Consider the following 15,932-nt stretch of genomic DNA (forward strand, 5'->3'; position numbering starts at 1 on the left):
ATTCATATGAATTATTTTACTTAACTGAAGATAGATGATCAATTTTTCATGGATTAGAACCTAATAAAGTACCTATGACACTGAAAATACAATCAGCTTAGTTTAATTATGCTCTTTTAATTCATTAGTTACTTTACAATCTTTCATTGACACAGTGCTTTAGAATAAGAATACACTGACTCTGTCACAAAGAATTTGTTTTAAAAAACACTTTAATCAGTTTTGTCACCTATTTCTCTACACAAAAGCACATGGGTAGTACATGTGCAATAAAATGCAATCACTAGAAGTTTTTTTCAATAAATTACATTCTGCACAAACAAAACATTTTCACATTACAACAGGTCTTATAAATCACATGGAGATGATAAAAAAAATAATTTACTTACAGTTTTAGTAGGATTAAGACTCTTTGAAAAATAAAATGTATTTTACTTGTCTAACTTAAATAGTGACTATCTCCTTTAAAAGCTCCCTCATTGTGATAATGGCTTAATATTATTCTTAAGTGAACTAAGATTCCACATTAAACCATAAAACTATGGTAAAACTACAATGTTCACACTGTGTCTTTTTATCAGGACACACAGTGATATCCTTTAGTCTCAGATTGTTCCCTTGAGTAAGAAGTTAATGAAACACAGGACACAACACTCAACCTCCAGAGCGGAGCTCTGAGCCAGAACCCACTCTTGCAACAATTTGTTCCTCTCTCATTGCTGCCTCTCCCTCAAAGGCTATGTATTTGTATCCTAATGCTAAAGCTCTTTGGTTCCTGCAGTTCTCCACTTGGCCCTCACTAGCCACGCGGGAGATCAGATTCCACCCAACAGCATTGCACCAGCAAGAGCAACCGCCACCCTCTACTACTGTCCTCAGAATTCCGGGGATCACTTCCTGTCTATCTACGCTCCTCCCACTGCTGGTGGTCACATCTCAGGTTTAGCTGCTGGGACCCACCTCCTCCTCTGACTTTGAAGAGACCTTTCTGAAAGGTCTGCCTATGACTGTTGTCATCACAACAGTCAGTTCATACTGTGATTATTACTGGCAGCCACCATTTACTGACATTGACTTATTCCATCTTTACTGATACAGACTTAGTCTTTAAGACCTTTGAGAGAGGAGTAGTAGGCTTTGCTGTTGTTGTTTTTCAGACTTTTATGCCAGGATTGAACAGAATGTGTTGTGCTGTGCTGTGCTTAGTCGCTCAGTTGTGTCCGACTCCTTGTGATCCCACACACTGTAGCCTGCCAGCTCCTCTGTCCATGGAGATTCTCCAGGCAAGAACACTGGAGTGGGTTGTCATGACCTACTCCAGGGGATCTTCCCAACCCAGGGATCAAATCCAGGTCTCCTGCTTTGCAGGTGGATTCTTTACCATTTAAGTCACCAGGGAAGCCCATTGAATGGCATGTCAGGCCCTAAATAAATAAATGAATATACAAAGAACTGACAACACACTATGCATTATGGCACATACTCTATGAAATTATAACTAGTGAGTCTACCAATATTATTTTATAACTGAGGATACTGAGACTTAGAAAAAATAATAGGAACAAGATAAATTACCATGTCATAAGAGCTAAGTGGATGAGCTACGATTTAAAACCCCATCTTTCTGATCCCCAAGCAAGCTCACTCTCTCTGATGCCAAGATGTCTTATCTCCAGAACTGGCTTCTGCTCTAGCCTATTTTAATAATCATCAGTGAACCCTAGTTAAGATATTCTCACTGGTTTGTTCAATGTCTCTAAGAGAAGACAGTTAAAAAATAATATTTTATTGGAGATATATATACATATATGTAGTATCTGTCTATATATCTATCTGTCATCTATCTCTGATGCTTTCCACAGGAACCTTTAAAAATAATATGCTAGCTGAACATGTACTTGCACAAAATCATACTTTTTAAATAAAACCTAACTGTGAAGTGCTTTGTGTTAACAATTCCTATTGGTGGTCTGCACTCAGATTATTTGTATGGGTTTTCTCATCAATCCACCCATAAGAACATGTGAAGTCATCAAATTTAGATATACCCCCCCCCTTTAAAGATAGTGGGCAATCCAACAGAGCTTTGAAAAACCATTATAAACTAATGAAAAATAGTCTGCAATACAAACACTTGTGAATCTGAGGATGAATAAATAGCCTATTGTTCTTGAATGAAAACTTCAGATAATCTGGAACTATTTAACTTCATCTTTTTCCAGTCTTTCTATTCAAAACATATGAACTTAGATCAAACTTATTTGTATGTGTTAGTCACTCAGTCATGTTCGACTCTTTGCGACCCCACGAACTATAGCCTACCAGGCTCCTCTGTCCATGTAATCCTCCAGGCAACAATATTGGGGTGAGTTGCCATTCCCTTCTTCAGGGGATCTTCCCAACCCGGGGATAGAGTCCAGGTCTCCTGCATGGCAGGCAGATTCTTTACCATCTGAAGTACCTGGGAAGCCCAGATCGAGCTTAGTTTGGTATAATATTTTCAATTTTTACTAAAATTTAATTTTAATAACTTTATTTTTAAGGCATTACCTAGTTCTTTCAAATTCACAGGCTAGAGAAAAATAAGTGAAAACAGATAGAAAATAATATATGTGAAAATACGACTGGAAATACATAGCTATGCTTCACATATCTGATAGCAAATTAAGCAGTGTTAAGAAGGAAATATCTTACATAGCTATTAAAGGCAAAAAGGTTTTAATAAGAAATTTTCTTTAAATTTATAAATGTTACTAGTTCACAACTCACATCCACAGGTTTGCCATCTGAAGCTCGGGCAGCAATAACAGTCCTTCCACGGAAGTCCACGGTACCCTTGCTGTCAGTATGCCGACTTGCAACTAAGTTACAATCCACATAGAGTGAAATGGCCTGGGATTGTATACCAAAGCCAAGTTTATGCCACTGACGATCAAACAAAGAACGGAGTTCTTGATTTTTAAAAATGTAGTTCAACACATCTCCCTCGGCAGCTTGGAACATCAATTCCACCACCTTCCTTCCACCATCAACTATTACAGAAACCTGCAAAAATGCAAATGATCTTTAAATGTTTGAAATTAAGTGTTAAAAATTATTAAAGATACAAATAAAAACTCAAGTTGCATGTTAGTAGAACTGGGGCACTCAGTAAAATGTTCTAAATGACATTTGTGTCCATCAGATTTCTTAACGTAAAAGAACAGTAAACATCCAGCTACAAATATGATTTAAATATGTGGTATGTGGTGAGTGTAGTATGCTCCTTTTGTGAGAGGACATCTAGGAGTATATATGTGTTTGTGTGTGTGTGTGTGTGTGTGTGTGTGTGTGTATAGAAGTAATTCAAGAATTAAATGTATAAGTAGTTTAAGAATTAAATGTTACTAATTTAAAAAGAATAAGAGATGATCACTTCCCTTAGCATGGAAACTGAGATCAACCTCTTTAAACTTTGATGGTTTGCATGGTGCAGAGAAAATACATTTTTACAGAGTGCATATTCTTCCTATTCAAGTCATATTTCCATCATAAAATTGTGACTATAATAACAGATATAAAAGATCATTAAAATGAAAAACATTAAATTTTTTTTACATTATTTATTTTAATTGGAGGATAATTACTTTACAATATTGTAGTGGTTTTTGCCATACATTCACATGAATCAGCCATGGGTGTACTTGTGTTCCCCATCCTGAAACTCCCCTCCCACCTCCCTCCCCATCCCATCCCTCAGGGTCATCCCAGTGCACCAGCCCTGAGCACCCTGTCTCATGCTTCGAGCCTGGACTGGCGATCTATTTCACATATTATAATAAAAACATTTTGATGGATATGTACAGAAATAAACACAGATAGATGATGCCTATCAGTAACTGTGATGTTCACCTTCACTCCCTGGATTACCTGCTCCCTTCCTTTCTGCGCAAAGGCCACCTCTCTCACAAGTATTCCTAGATCCCTGCTCTCCACATGGCCCATCTGGGGAAGCTGTGTTTTCCACACTCCCACAATTCTCACCCAACTCCAAACTGTCCTTGGCCACCATTACCCTGCGATCATGCTCCAATGTGGCATCCCCAGACCTTAGGCTCCCTGAGAACAGAAATCAAGCATTGCCAATTTCTTATTTTGTCACTAACTAGCATCTAGCATGTGTTCAATTATTTTCTATTGATAAAATCAATATCTCATTCCCTAATTCATTAGGGATGTCAGCTGAAACAACTAACAGCTTTTAAATATATAATAGGAGATATCAGAAATGATAGGAGATGAAGAAGTTGTTAGTAGATGCACTTGGTGTCAATGAAGCAGTTGTAAAGGAAGGGCAGTCAGTTTGAGTGTCTTCAGACAAAACAGGAATCCGGAAAAAACAAAACAAAACCAAACCCTAATCTTGTCTCGCCCACCAGGCTCTCCAATTATGTAACTCAGTGAGACCCTTCTAACTCTAAGAATACTTGCATTTCCTGAGGATGATTCCTCTAAAAGAATACTCCGATATGAGGTCTGCTCCCAAATTTATGCCCACAGTTTCAAGAGACAGCACTCATCAGCATACCTCTTTGGTTTCATCCTTACCTGTGGCACATTATGCTCGTTTAAAACCTGCCACAGAAACCACCGTTCCTTCTTTGTGCTCCGTCGTACCCGAAACACCGCAGCGATGGAGAACTCCTCAGGAAGGCCTTTGGGAAATATCTTACTGTGGGAGGAAAACAAAGAACCTTTGTGTGGAAACCAAAGGAGGCAAGAAAACAGTATCTCAGTATGAAGGTTTCTGTAACTCAGTATCTCAGCCGTATTTTCTCAATGAATTTATAACTCATTACAGTCATCCACCTAATGAATACAAGGAAGCAGTCACACCTACAGTTACCTAGGGAATTTTTATCCTGTTATTTCCCTTTTTATAAATTTCCTGATAAGGTGTTGCTAAAGCTTGAGGTACATAAAAGTGAGCAACTTTCAGACTACTGTACTATGGGTTGATATTCCTTCAATCAACAAGATATTCCCATAGAATCTTGGAACTCACTGCAGCCTTGCAAACAGGAGACACTTATAAAGAAAATAAATAATATCTCCTGATTTATTAGTAGAGAGAAGTACAGGGCATTTTAAAGGGCACTACTAACAATTACATATATATTTTTCCAAAGAAGTTTTACCACATTAAACCCTTGCAAAATAAATTCCTAATTCTGATTTCCTAGTAAGTATCAATTTAAGACTGAAACTAAATATCATAAAGACATTTTAGCTCATTTTTTCATTCTTACAGGAAATAAAAACACGCAAATTCTTCCTAGGGAGCAGAGACAAGCCTAAAGACAGTCCAAGTATGCTTCTGCCTCAATCTTGTTTCAAAATACTGGTCTCACTGGATCCATGAAGAAACTTTGGGAAAAAAATTCACAATGAACAGGAAAATATGGAGAAATACATTCCTTCATGTTGACTTTTAAACTTATCCACATTGTATATAAACACTCTGCAAGGAGGAATCTTGCTTTTCTTTTAAAAAGTCATGAGTAGCAGATACATATTCTCTGGAGGCTAACACAGCCAGAGGTTGTTTATATAAATAAAATATCATATATTGAGATAGTAACTACTAACTGGGACTTCCCTGGTGGCTCAGATGGTAAAGAATGTGCCTTCAGTGCAGGAGACATAGATTTTGAGCCCTGAGTCAGGAAGATCCTCTGGAGAAGGGAATGTCAACCCACTCCAGGATCCTGGCGGGCTACGGTCCATGGGGTTGCAAAGAGTCAGACACTGGGAATATCTCACCAAGGTCCGCTGAAACTGACAACCAAACTCATGGAGAATTCTGAAACGTGGGTTTTACAATTTGTGTTAATGACAAAGTCACATGTAGTAAGGAAATCAGGAAAAAATATGAAAAAGCTATGCAGGCCTAAAGTTCTTACTTGGTTAAACACATGTACACACACACATTATGTATATCTGTATATGTTCATACATGTACAAAAGCATACCTCAGGAATATTGCAGGTTTGGTTCCAGGTTACTGGAATGAAGTGAATATCACAGTAAAGTGAGTTACACAAATTTTCTGGTTTCCTAGTGTATGTAAAGTTGTATTTAAACAATATTGTACTCTATTATATCTATACCTGGCATTATATCTACATAATTTTTAAAATGTTATTGCTAAAAAAAAATGCTAGCCATCATCTGACAACACACATATGACATAAACCTTCAATTTGGAAAAAAGAAAAAAACAGCAATATCTGTGAAGTGCAAGAAAGTGAAGCACAATAAAAGGAGGTTTGTCTGTATATAGATAGATACAGATATAAACTCTAGTTTTACCTTCTTCACTAATCTGCTTACCCCCAGCCTGCAGGCTATCTGGCTCTCTTGTCTGGCTGGATGATGAAGGAGGAAGTAACCCAGGATCTCATTTTCACACACACACACACACACACACACACACACACACACCCTTCTCCAGCCTCCACAGAGGCTGGCTGATTCCTCCCTGGGTTCAGCCTCTCCCGGTACCTGGGGAAGTACCCTGGCCCACATGCCAACAGCGCCCGCCAAGCAGTTTATGGTCACGATTATAAAATATTGGTTATGTTCTCCGTGGAGCATGTGGAATATTGAAGCACCGTCTCTCTCCACACTCAACACTAAAAAGATGACCTCCTTCTCTTTCGGTTTCACCCTTCCTGTGCCTAAATCTCCTCCAGTGAGAAAACTGATGACCCTGGGCCCTCTCTTGGCGCACCCCTGCATCAAGTGCCCAAGTTCTGGGCACCTTTGAGCTACTTGAGGAACAGCTGTCACGTGGGATCTGACAAAGATTTTAGGCCGAAACTTGGCTTTGGGTAACTCTTGAAGAAGGTGAGTTGAAATGCTGTGGACGAGCCCATGGTCACCGTCGCCTGGATGGAGGCGCGCTCACATGACTCTCCAGACTGCACATGGCTGCAGTGAACTGAACTCTGCAGGAAGATGCTACCAGCATCATTGAAGAGGCTGGAGGCGACATGGCAGCTGAAGGCCAGGTGGAAGGCCCAGCTGACATATCCTGAGAAGGCCCTTTTACGCTCTGTGTTGTACTTATTCTTGTATAATAGCTTATTTTTTCCACTGCCATCTTTATTTTTTATTTTATTGAAGTATTCTTGATTTACAATATGGTGTTAATTTCTTCTGCACAGCAAGGTGATGCACTTACATATATATGTGTGTGTGTATGTGTGAGTGTGTTATACATTAAATACATGTATTATACATAAATTTATTCTTTTTCACATTCTTTTCTGTTATGGTTTGTCATGAGATACTGAATATAGTCTCCTGTGGTATGCATTAGCACCTTGTTCTTTATCCATCCTATATATAATAGGTTGCATCTGCTAGTCCAAAACTCCCAACCTTTTCCTCCCCTATCCCTCATCTGCCTTGGCACTACCATTCTGTTCTCTATATCTGTGCATATGTTTTTATTTCATAGATATACTGATTTGTGTCATATTTTACATTCTACACGTAAGTGACATCATATGGTATTTGTGGTTCTATTTCTGACTTACTACATTTCAGTTCAGTTTAGTTCAGTCACTCAGTCATGTCTGACTCTGCAACACCATGGACTGCAGCACGCCAGACTGCCCGGTCCATCACCAATTCCCGGACCAATTCCCGGACCTTGCTCAAACTCACGTCCCTCGAGTCGATGATGCCATCCAACCACCTCATCCTCCATCATCCCCTTCTCCTCCTGCCTTCATTGTTTTCCAGCATCAGGGTCTTTTCCAATGAGTCAGCTCTTCACATCAGGTGGCTAAAGTGTTGAAGCTTCAGCTTCAGCATCAGTCCTTCCAGTGAATATTCAGGACTGATTTCCTTTAGGATTGACTGGTTTGATCTTCTTGCAGAAAAGGGACTCTCAAGAGTCTTCTTCAACACCACAGTTCAAAAGCATCAGATTTTTGATGCTCAACCTTCTTTACAGTCCAACTCTCACATCCATACATGACTACTAGAAAAACCATAGCTTTGACTAGACTGACCTTTGCTGGTAAAGTAATGTCTCTGCTTTTTAATATACTGTCTAGGTTGGTCATTGCTTTTCTTCCAAAGAGCAAGCGTATTTTAATTTCATGGCTGCAGTCACCATCTGCAGTGAATTTTGAAGCCCAAGAAAATAAAGTCTGTCACTGTTTCTATTGTTCCCCATCTATTTGCCATGAGGTGATGGGACAGGATGCCATGATCTTTGGTTTTTGAATGAGTTTTAAGCCAGCTTTTTCACTCTCCTCTCTCACTTTCATCAAGAGGCCCCTTAGTTCCTCTTAGCTTTCTGCCATAGTGGTGGTGTCATCTGCATATCTGAAGTTATTGATATTTCTCCCAGCAATCTTGATTCCAGCTTGTGGTTCATCCATCCTGGCATTTCACATGATGTACTCTGCATATAAGTTAAATAAGCAGAGTGACAATATACAGTCTTGATACATTTCTTTCCCAATTTGGAACCAGTCTTGTTCCATGTCTGGTTCTAACTGTAGCTTCTTTACCTACATACAGAATTCTCTTTAAGAATGTTCCACAGTTTGTTGTGATCCACCCAGTCAAAGGATTTTAATGTAGTCAATGAAGCAGAAGTAGATGCTTTTCTGGAATGCTCTTGCTTTTTCTATGATGCAGCAGATGTCGGCAATTTGATCTCTGGTTCTTCTACCCTTTCTAAATCTAGCTGGATCATCTGCAACTTCTCAGTTCATGTACTACTGAAGCCTAGCTTGGACAATTTTGAGCACTACTTTGCTAGTGTGTGAGATGAGTGCGATTATGTGGTAGTTAGAATATTTTTTGGCATTGCCTTTCTTTGGGATTGAAATGAAAACTGACCTTTTCCAATCCTGTGGCCACAAGTGAGTTTTCCAAATTTGCTGCCATATTGAGTGCAGCACTTTCACAGCATCATTTTTTAGGATTTGAAAGAGCCCCATTAGCTTTGTTTGCAGTAATGCTTCCTAAGGCCCACTTGACCTCACATTCCAGGATGTCTGGCTCTAGATGAGTAATCACACCATTGTCGTTATCTGGGTCATGAAGATCTTTTTTGTATAGTTCTTCTATGTATTCTTGCCAACTCTTCTTAATATCTTATGCTTCTGTTAGGTCTATACCATTTCTGTCGTTTATGGTGCCCATCTTTGCATGAAATGTTCCCTTGGTATCTCTAATTTTCTTGAAGAGATCCCTAGTCTTTCCCTTTCTATCATTTTCCTCTATTTCTTTGCACTGATCACTTAGGAAGGCTTTTTTTTTTTTTTTAATCTCTCCTTGATAGTCTTCGGAACTCTGCATTCAGATCTTTCCTTTTCTCCTTTGCCTTTTGCTTCTCCTCTTTTCTCAGCACTTTGTAAGCCCTCCTCAGACAACCACTTTGCCTTTTTGCATTTCTTTTTCATGGGGATGATTTTAATCACTGCCTCCTATACAATGTTATGAACCTCCATCCATAGTTCTTCAGGCACTCTGTCTATCAGTCTATCAGTTCTAATCCCTTGAATCTATTTCTCACTTCCACTGTATAATCATAAGGAATTTGATTTAGGTCATACCTGAATGGTCTAGTGGTTTTCCCTACTTTCTTCAAGTCTGAATTTGGCAATAAGGAGTTCATGATCTGAGCCACAGACAGCTCCTGGTCTTGTTTTTGTTGACTGGATAGAGCTTCTCCATTTTTGGCTGCAAAGAATATAATCAATCTGATTTCAGCATTGAGCATCTGGTGATGTCTATGTGTAGAGTGGTCTCTTGTGTTGTTGGCAGAGGGTGTTTGCTATGAGCAGTGCATTCTCTTGTCAAAATTCTGTTAGACTTTGCCCTGCTTCATTTTGTGCTCCAAGGCCAAACTTGCCTGTTAATCCAGGTATCTCTTGACTTCCTACTTTTTTCACTCCAGTCCCATTCCAGTCCCCAGTGATGAGAAGGACATCTTTTTTGGTGTTAGTTCTAGAAGGTCTTGTAGGTCTTCATAGAACCGTTCAACTTCAGCTTCTTCAGCATTAGCGGTTGCGGAATAAACTTGGATTACTGTGATACTGAGTGGTTTGCCTTGGAAATGAACAGAGATCATTCTGTTGTTTTTGAGATTGCACCCTAGTACTGCATTCTGGACTCCTGTTGACTTTGAGGGTCACTCAATTTCTTGTTAGGGATTCTTCCCCCTAGTAGTAGATACAATGGTCATCTGAATTAAATTTGCCCATTCTCATCCATTTTAGTTCACTGATTCCTAAAATGTCAATGTTCACTCTTGCCATCTCCTGTTTGACCACTTCCAATTTACCTTGACTCATGGACCTAACATTCCAGGGTCCTATGCAATATTGTTCTTTACAGCATTGGACTTTACTTCCACCACCAGTCACATCCACAAATTGGTGCTGTTTTTGTTTTGGCTCAGCCTTTTCATTCTTTCTGGAGATATTTCTCCACCATAGCTTATTGGGCACCTACCAACCTGGGGAGTTCATCTTTCAGTGTCCTATCTTGTTGCCTTTTCATACTGTTCATGGGGTTCTTAAGGCAAGAGTACCGAAGTGGTTTGCCATTCCCTTTTCCAGTGGACTATGTTTTGTCAGAACTCTCCACTATGACTCATTCATCCTGGGTGGCCCTACATGGCATGGCTCAGTTTCATTGAGTTAGACAAGACTGTGATCCGTGTGATCAGCTTGGATAGTTTTCTGTAACTGTGGTTTCCATTCTGTCCACCCTCTGATGGATAAGAGGCTTGTGGAAGCTTCCTGGTGGGAGGGACTGGCTGTGGGAGGAATTTGGGTCTTACTCTGATGGGTGGGTCCATGCTCAATAAATCTTTAATCCAATTTTCTGTTGATGGGTGGGGCTGTGTTCCCCCCTTGTAGTTTTGCCGGAGGCCAAACTATGATGGGGGTAATGGAGTCAAAAGTACTTATGGAGTCACAAGTCCTTCCAAAGGACTTATGCCAGGACTTTTGTATTAAGTGTCCCAACCTCATGGCAGACCACTGTTGACTCACACCTCTGCCAGAGACTCCTGGACACTCACAGGCAAGTCTGACGCAGTCTCTTGAGGGGTCACTGCTCCTTTCTCCTGGGTCCTGGTGTGCACAAGGTTTTGTTTGTGCCCTCCAGGAATCTGTTTCCCCAGTCCTGTAGAAGTTCTGTAATCAAATCGCACTGGCCTTCAAGTCAAATTCCCTGGGGGTTCTCTGTACCTTTGCAGGATCTCCAGGTTGTGAAATCTGTTGCGGGCCCTAGAACTTTTGCAACAGTGTGAGAACTTCTTTGATATAATTGTTCTCCAGTTTGTAGGTTGTCTGCTCAGTGGCTCTGTTGTGGGGCTCACATGCCGCCCCTCCCAAGTGTCCTTCAGCCAGAGCTCTTGTCCCCTCAGCAGACCACTGCTGACCTGTTCCTCCACAGGAGACACTCAAACACTCAAAGGCAGGTCTGGCTCAGTCTCCTGTGATGTCCCTGAGTCCTGTGCAAACAAGGTTTTGTTTGAATCCTCCGAGCATTTCTGGCGGGTACCGGGTTGGATTCTAAATGTGATTTCGCCTCTCCTAACACTTGTTGGGGGCTTCTCCTGTGCCCTAGGATGTGGGGTATCTTTTTTTGGTGGAATCCAACATTCTCCTGTCGATGGTTGTTCAGTGGTTAGTTGCATTTTGGAGTTTTCACAGAAGAATTAGCATACGTCCTTCTATTCTGCCACCTTGTGAGTTTGCTCAATTAATATGATTTACTTCACTTAGTGTGATAATCTATATAGGTCCATCCATGTGGCTGCAAATGGCATTATTTCATTCTTTTTATGGCTGCGAAGTATTCCATTGTGTGTGTGTGTGTGTGTGTGTGTGCGCGCGCGTGCTTGTGCGTGTGTGTGTGTGTGTGTGTGTGAACGACAGTGTCCTGTCATTGGACACTTAGGTTGTTTCCATGTCTTGGCTATTGTAAATAATGATGTTTTGAACATAGGAGTGCATGTACTCTTGAATTATAGACTTGTATGGATATATGTCCACGTGTAGGATTGTGGGATCCTATGGCAACTCTATTTTAGTTTTTTGAGGAACCTCCATACTGTTTTCCATAGTGGCTGCACCAATTTACATTCTTACCACATCCCCTCCAGAATTTGTTGTTTGTAGACTTTTCATGATGGCCATCCTGACCAGTATTGGGTGACACTTCACTGTAGATTTGATTTGCATTTCTCTAATAATTAGCATGTTGAGCATTTTTCTTGTGTCTCTTGGCCATCTGTATGCCTTCTTTGGAGAAATATCTATTCAGGTCTCCTGCTCATTTTTTGATTGGGTCTGATTTTTGTTGTTGAGTTGTATGAGTTGTTTATATATACTGCAAATTAATCACTTGTTGGTCACATCATTTGCAAATATTTTTTACCAGTCTTTAAGTTGTCTTTTTGATTTTGCTTATGGTTTCCTTTGCTGTGCAAAAACTAATAAATTTTTTTAGATTAGTTTATTTATCTATTTTTTAACTTTACAATATTGTACTGGTTTTTATTAGGTCTCATTTGTTTATTTTTGCTTTTATTTCCGTTGCCTTGGGAGACTGAACTAAGAAAACACTGGTGTAACTTACATGTTTTATGGTATCTTGTCTTATATGTAGGTCTTTAATCCATTTTGAGTTTAATTTTGTGAATGGTGTGAGGGGGTATTCTAACATCATTGATTTGCATGTGGCTGTCTAGCTTTCCCAAAACCACTTGCTGGAGAGACTGTTTTCTCACCATTGTATATTCTTGCCTCTTTTGCTGAATATTAATTGACTCTAAGTATATGGGTTTATTTCTTTGCTCTCTATTCTGTTCCACTGATAGGTATGTTTCTTTCTGTGTCAGTATCATACTATTTGATTACCATCACTTATAGTCTGAAGTCTGGAGAATTATGCATCCTGCTTTGTTCTTTTTCCTCTGGATTACTTTGGTAATTCTGTTCTTTTATGATTCTACATAAATTTTAGGATTACTTGATCTATTTCTGTGAAAATATCATGTGTAACTTAATAGGGATCACATTAAATCTGCAGATTGCTTTGTGTAATATGGCCATTTTTACAATATTAATTCTTCCAATCTAAAAGTATGGGATATCTTTTCATTTCTTTAAATCATTTTTAATTTCCTTTACTAATGTTTTGTAGTTCTCAGCATATAAGTTCTTCACCTCCTTACTGAGGTTTATTCCTAAGTATTTTATTTTAGGGGAGGGGTGCGATTTAAAAGGCATTATTGTTTTACATTCCCTTTATGATATTTCATTGCTAGTGTAAAGAAATGCAACCAAATCCTGTTAATCCTGTTAATCTTGTATCTTGCTACCTTGCTGAATTCATTTGTCAGTTCTAATAGTATTTGTTTGGAGTCTTTAGGGTTTTCTATATATATATAGTATCATGTCATCTGTGTATAATGACAATTTTACCTCTTCCCTACCAATTTCAATACTTTTGTTTTTCTTGTCTGATTGCTGTGGCTAAGAATTCCAATACTATGTTGAAGAGATGCAGTGAGAGTGGGCATCCTTGTCTTCTTTCATAATTTAGCAGGGAGGCATTCGGATTCTCATCATTGAGTAATATATTGACTATGAGTTTGTCATAAATAACTTTTATTGTGTTGAAATACATTACATCTATACCCACTTTCATAAGTGTTTTATCATGAGTGGGTGTGGGATTTTATTGAATGCTTCTTCTGCCTCTTGATCATGTGGTTTTTGTCCTTGCTTTTGTTGATTTGTGTATCACATTTATTGATTTGCATATGTTGAACCATCCTTGTGACTTTGGGATGAATCCAACTTGCCCTTGGTATATGACCTTTTTAATGTGTCATTGGATTCAGTTTGGTAATATTTTCTTAATAATTTTTGCATCTATACTCATCAAAAATCAGTTCAGCTCAGTCACTCAGTCGTGTCTGACTATTTGCGACCCCATGAATGAAGGCACGCCAGGCCTCCCTGTCCATCACAAACTCCTGGAGTTTACCCAAACCCATGTCCATCGACTCGGTGATGCCATCCAGCCATCTCATCCTCTGTCGTCCCCTTCTCCTCCTGCCCACAATCCTTCCCAGCATTAGGGTCTTTTCCAATGAGTCAGCTCTTTGCATCAGGTGGCCAAAATATTGGAGTTTCAGCGTCAACATCAGTCCTTCCAATGAACACCCAGGGCTGATCTCATTTAGGATGGACTGATTGGATCTCCTTGCAGTCCAAGGGACTCTCAAGAGTCTTCTCCAACACCACAGGTCAAAAGCATCAATTCTTCAGTGCTCAGCTTTCTTCGCAGTCCAACTCTGACATCCATACATGACCACTGGAAAAAACATAGCCTCGACTAGATGGACATTTGCTGGCAAATAATGCCTCTGCTTTTAAATATGCTATCTAGGTTAGTCATAACCTTCCCTCCAAGGAGTAAGCGTCTTTTAATTTCATGGCTGCAATCACCATCTGCAGGGATTTTGGAGCCAAAAAAGAAAAAAGTCAGCCACTGTTTCCCCATCTATCTGTCATGAAGTGATGGGACCAGATGCCATGATCTTAGTTTTCTGAACGTTGAGCTTTAAGCAAACTTTTTCACTCTCCTCTTTCACTTTCATAAAGAGGCTCTTTAGTTCCTCTTCACTTTCTGTCATAAGGGTGGTGTCATCTGCATATCTGAGGTTGTTGATATTTCTCCCGGCAATTTTGATTCCAGCTTGTGCTTCTTCCAGCCCAGCATTTCTCATGATGTACTCTGCATATAAGTTAAATAAGCAGGGTGACAACATACAGCCTTGACGTACTTCTTGTCCTATTTGGAATCAGTCTGTTGTACCATGTCCAGTTCTAACTGTTGCTTCCTGACCTGCATACAGGTTTCTCAAGAGACAGGTCAGATGGTCTGGTATTCCCATCTTTCAGAATTTTCCACAGTTTATTGTGATCCACACAGTCAAAGGCTTTGGCATAGTCAATAAAGCAGAAATAGATGTTTTTCTGGAACTCTCTTGCTTTTTTGATGATCCAGTGGATGTTGGCAATTTGATCTCTGGTTCCTCTGCCTTTTCTAAAGCCAGCCTGAACATCTGGAAGTTCACGGTTCACATATTGCTGAAGCCTGGCTTGGAGAATTTTCAGCATTACTTTACTAGCGTGTGAGATGAGTGCAATTGTGTGGTAGTTTGAGCATTCTTTGGCATTGGTTTTCTTTGGGATTGCAATGAAAACTGACCTTTTCCAGTCCCGTGGCCACTGCTGAGTTTTCTAAATTTGCTGGCATATTGAGTGCAGCACTTTCACAGCATCATCTTTTAGGATTTGAAATAGCTCAACTGGAATTCCATCCTCTCCACTAGCTTTGTTCATAGTGATGCTTCCTAAGGCCCACTTGACTTCGCATTCCAGGATGTCTGGCTCAAGGTGAGTGATCACACCATCGTGATTATCTGGGTCGTGGAGATCTTTTTTGTACAGTTCTTCTGTGTATTCTTCCCACCTCGTCTTAATATCTTCTGCTTCTGTTAGGTCCATACCATTTCTGTCCTTTATCGAGCCCATCTTTGCATGAAATGTTCCCTTGGTATCTCTAATTTTCTTGAAGAGATCTCTAGTTTTTCCCATTCTGTTGTTTTCCTCTATTTGTTTGCATTGATCTCTGAGGAAGGCTTTCTTATCTCTCCTTGCTATTCTTTGAAACTCTGCATTCAGATGGAAATATCTCTCCTTTGCTTTTCACTTCTCTTCTTTTCCCAGCTATTTGTAAGGCCTCCTCAGACAGCCATTTTGCTTTTTTGCATTTCTTTTCCATGGGGATGGTCTTAGTCCCTCTCTCCTGTACAATGTCATGAACCTCCG

General features: G+C 39.7%; 1 protein-coding gene across 3 annotated transcripts in view; it reads right to left on the reverse strand.

The window, feature by feature from the left end:
- The window catches only part of COL19A1 (collagen type XIX alpha 1 chain), a 441,848-nt gene that overhangs the window by 370,002 nt on the left and 55,914 nt on the right, over positions 1-15,932 (reverse strand). For all 3 annotated transcript variants that reach the window (XM_081529388.1, XM_081529391.1, XM_081529389.1), the window contains 2 exons: positions 4,588-4,711; positions 2,770-3,045 (listed from right to left, as the gene is read on the reverse strand). In XM_081529388.1, the coding sequence (XP_081385514.1) occupies positions 2,770-3,045; positions 4,588-4,711 (400 nt within the window). The remainder of the gene's footprint in view (positions 1-2,769; positions 3,046-4,587; positions 4,712-15,932) is intronic.

The sequence above is a fragment of the Giraffa tippelskirchi genome, chromosome 9, assembly GCF_054371585.1.
Source record: "Giraffa tippelskirchi isolate mGirTip1 chromosome 9, T2T-mGirTip1v1.2.pri, whole genome shotgun sequence".
Lineage (NCBI taxonomy): Eukaryota > Metazoa > Chordata > Mammalia > Artiodactyla > Giraffidae > Giraffa > Giraffa tippelskirchi.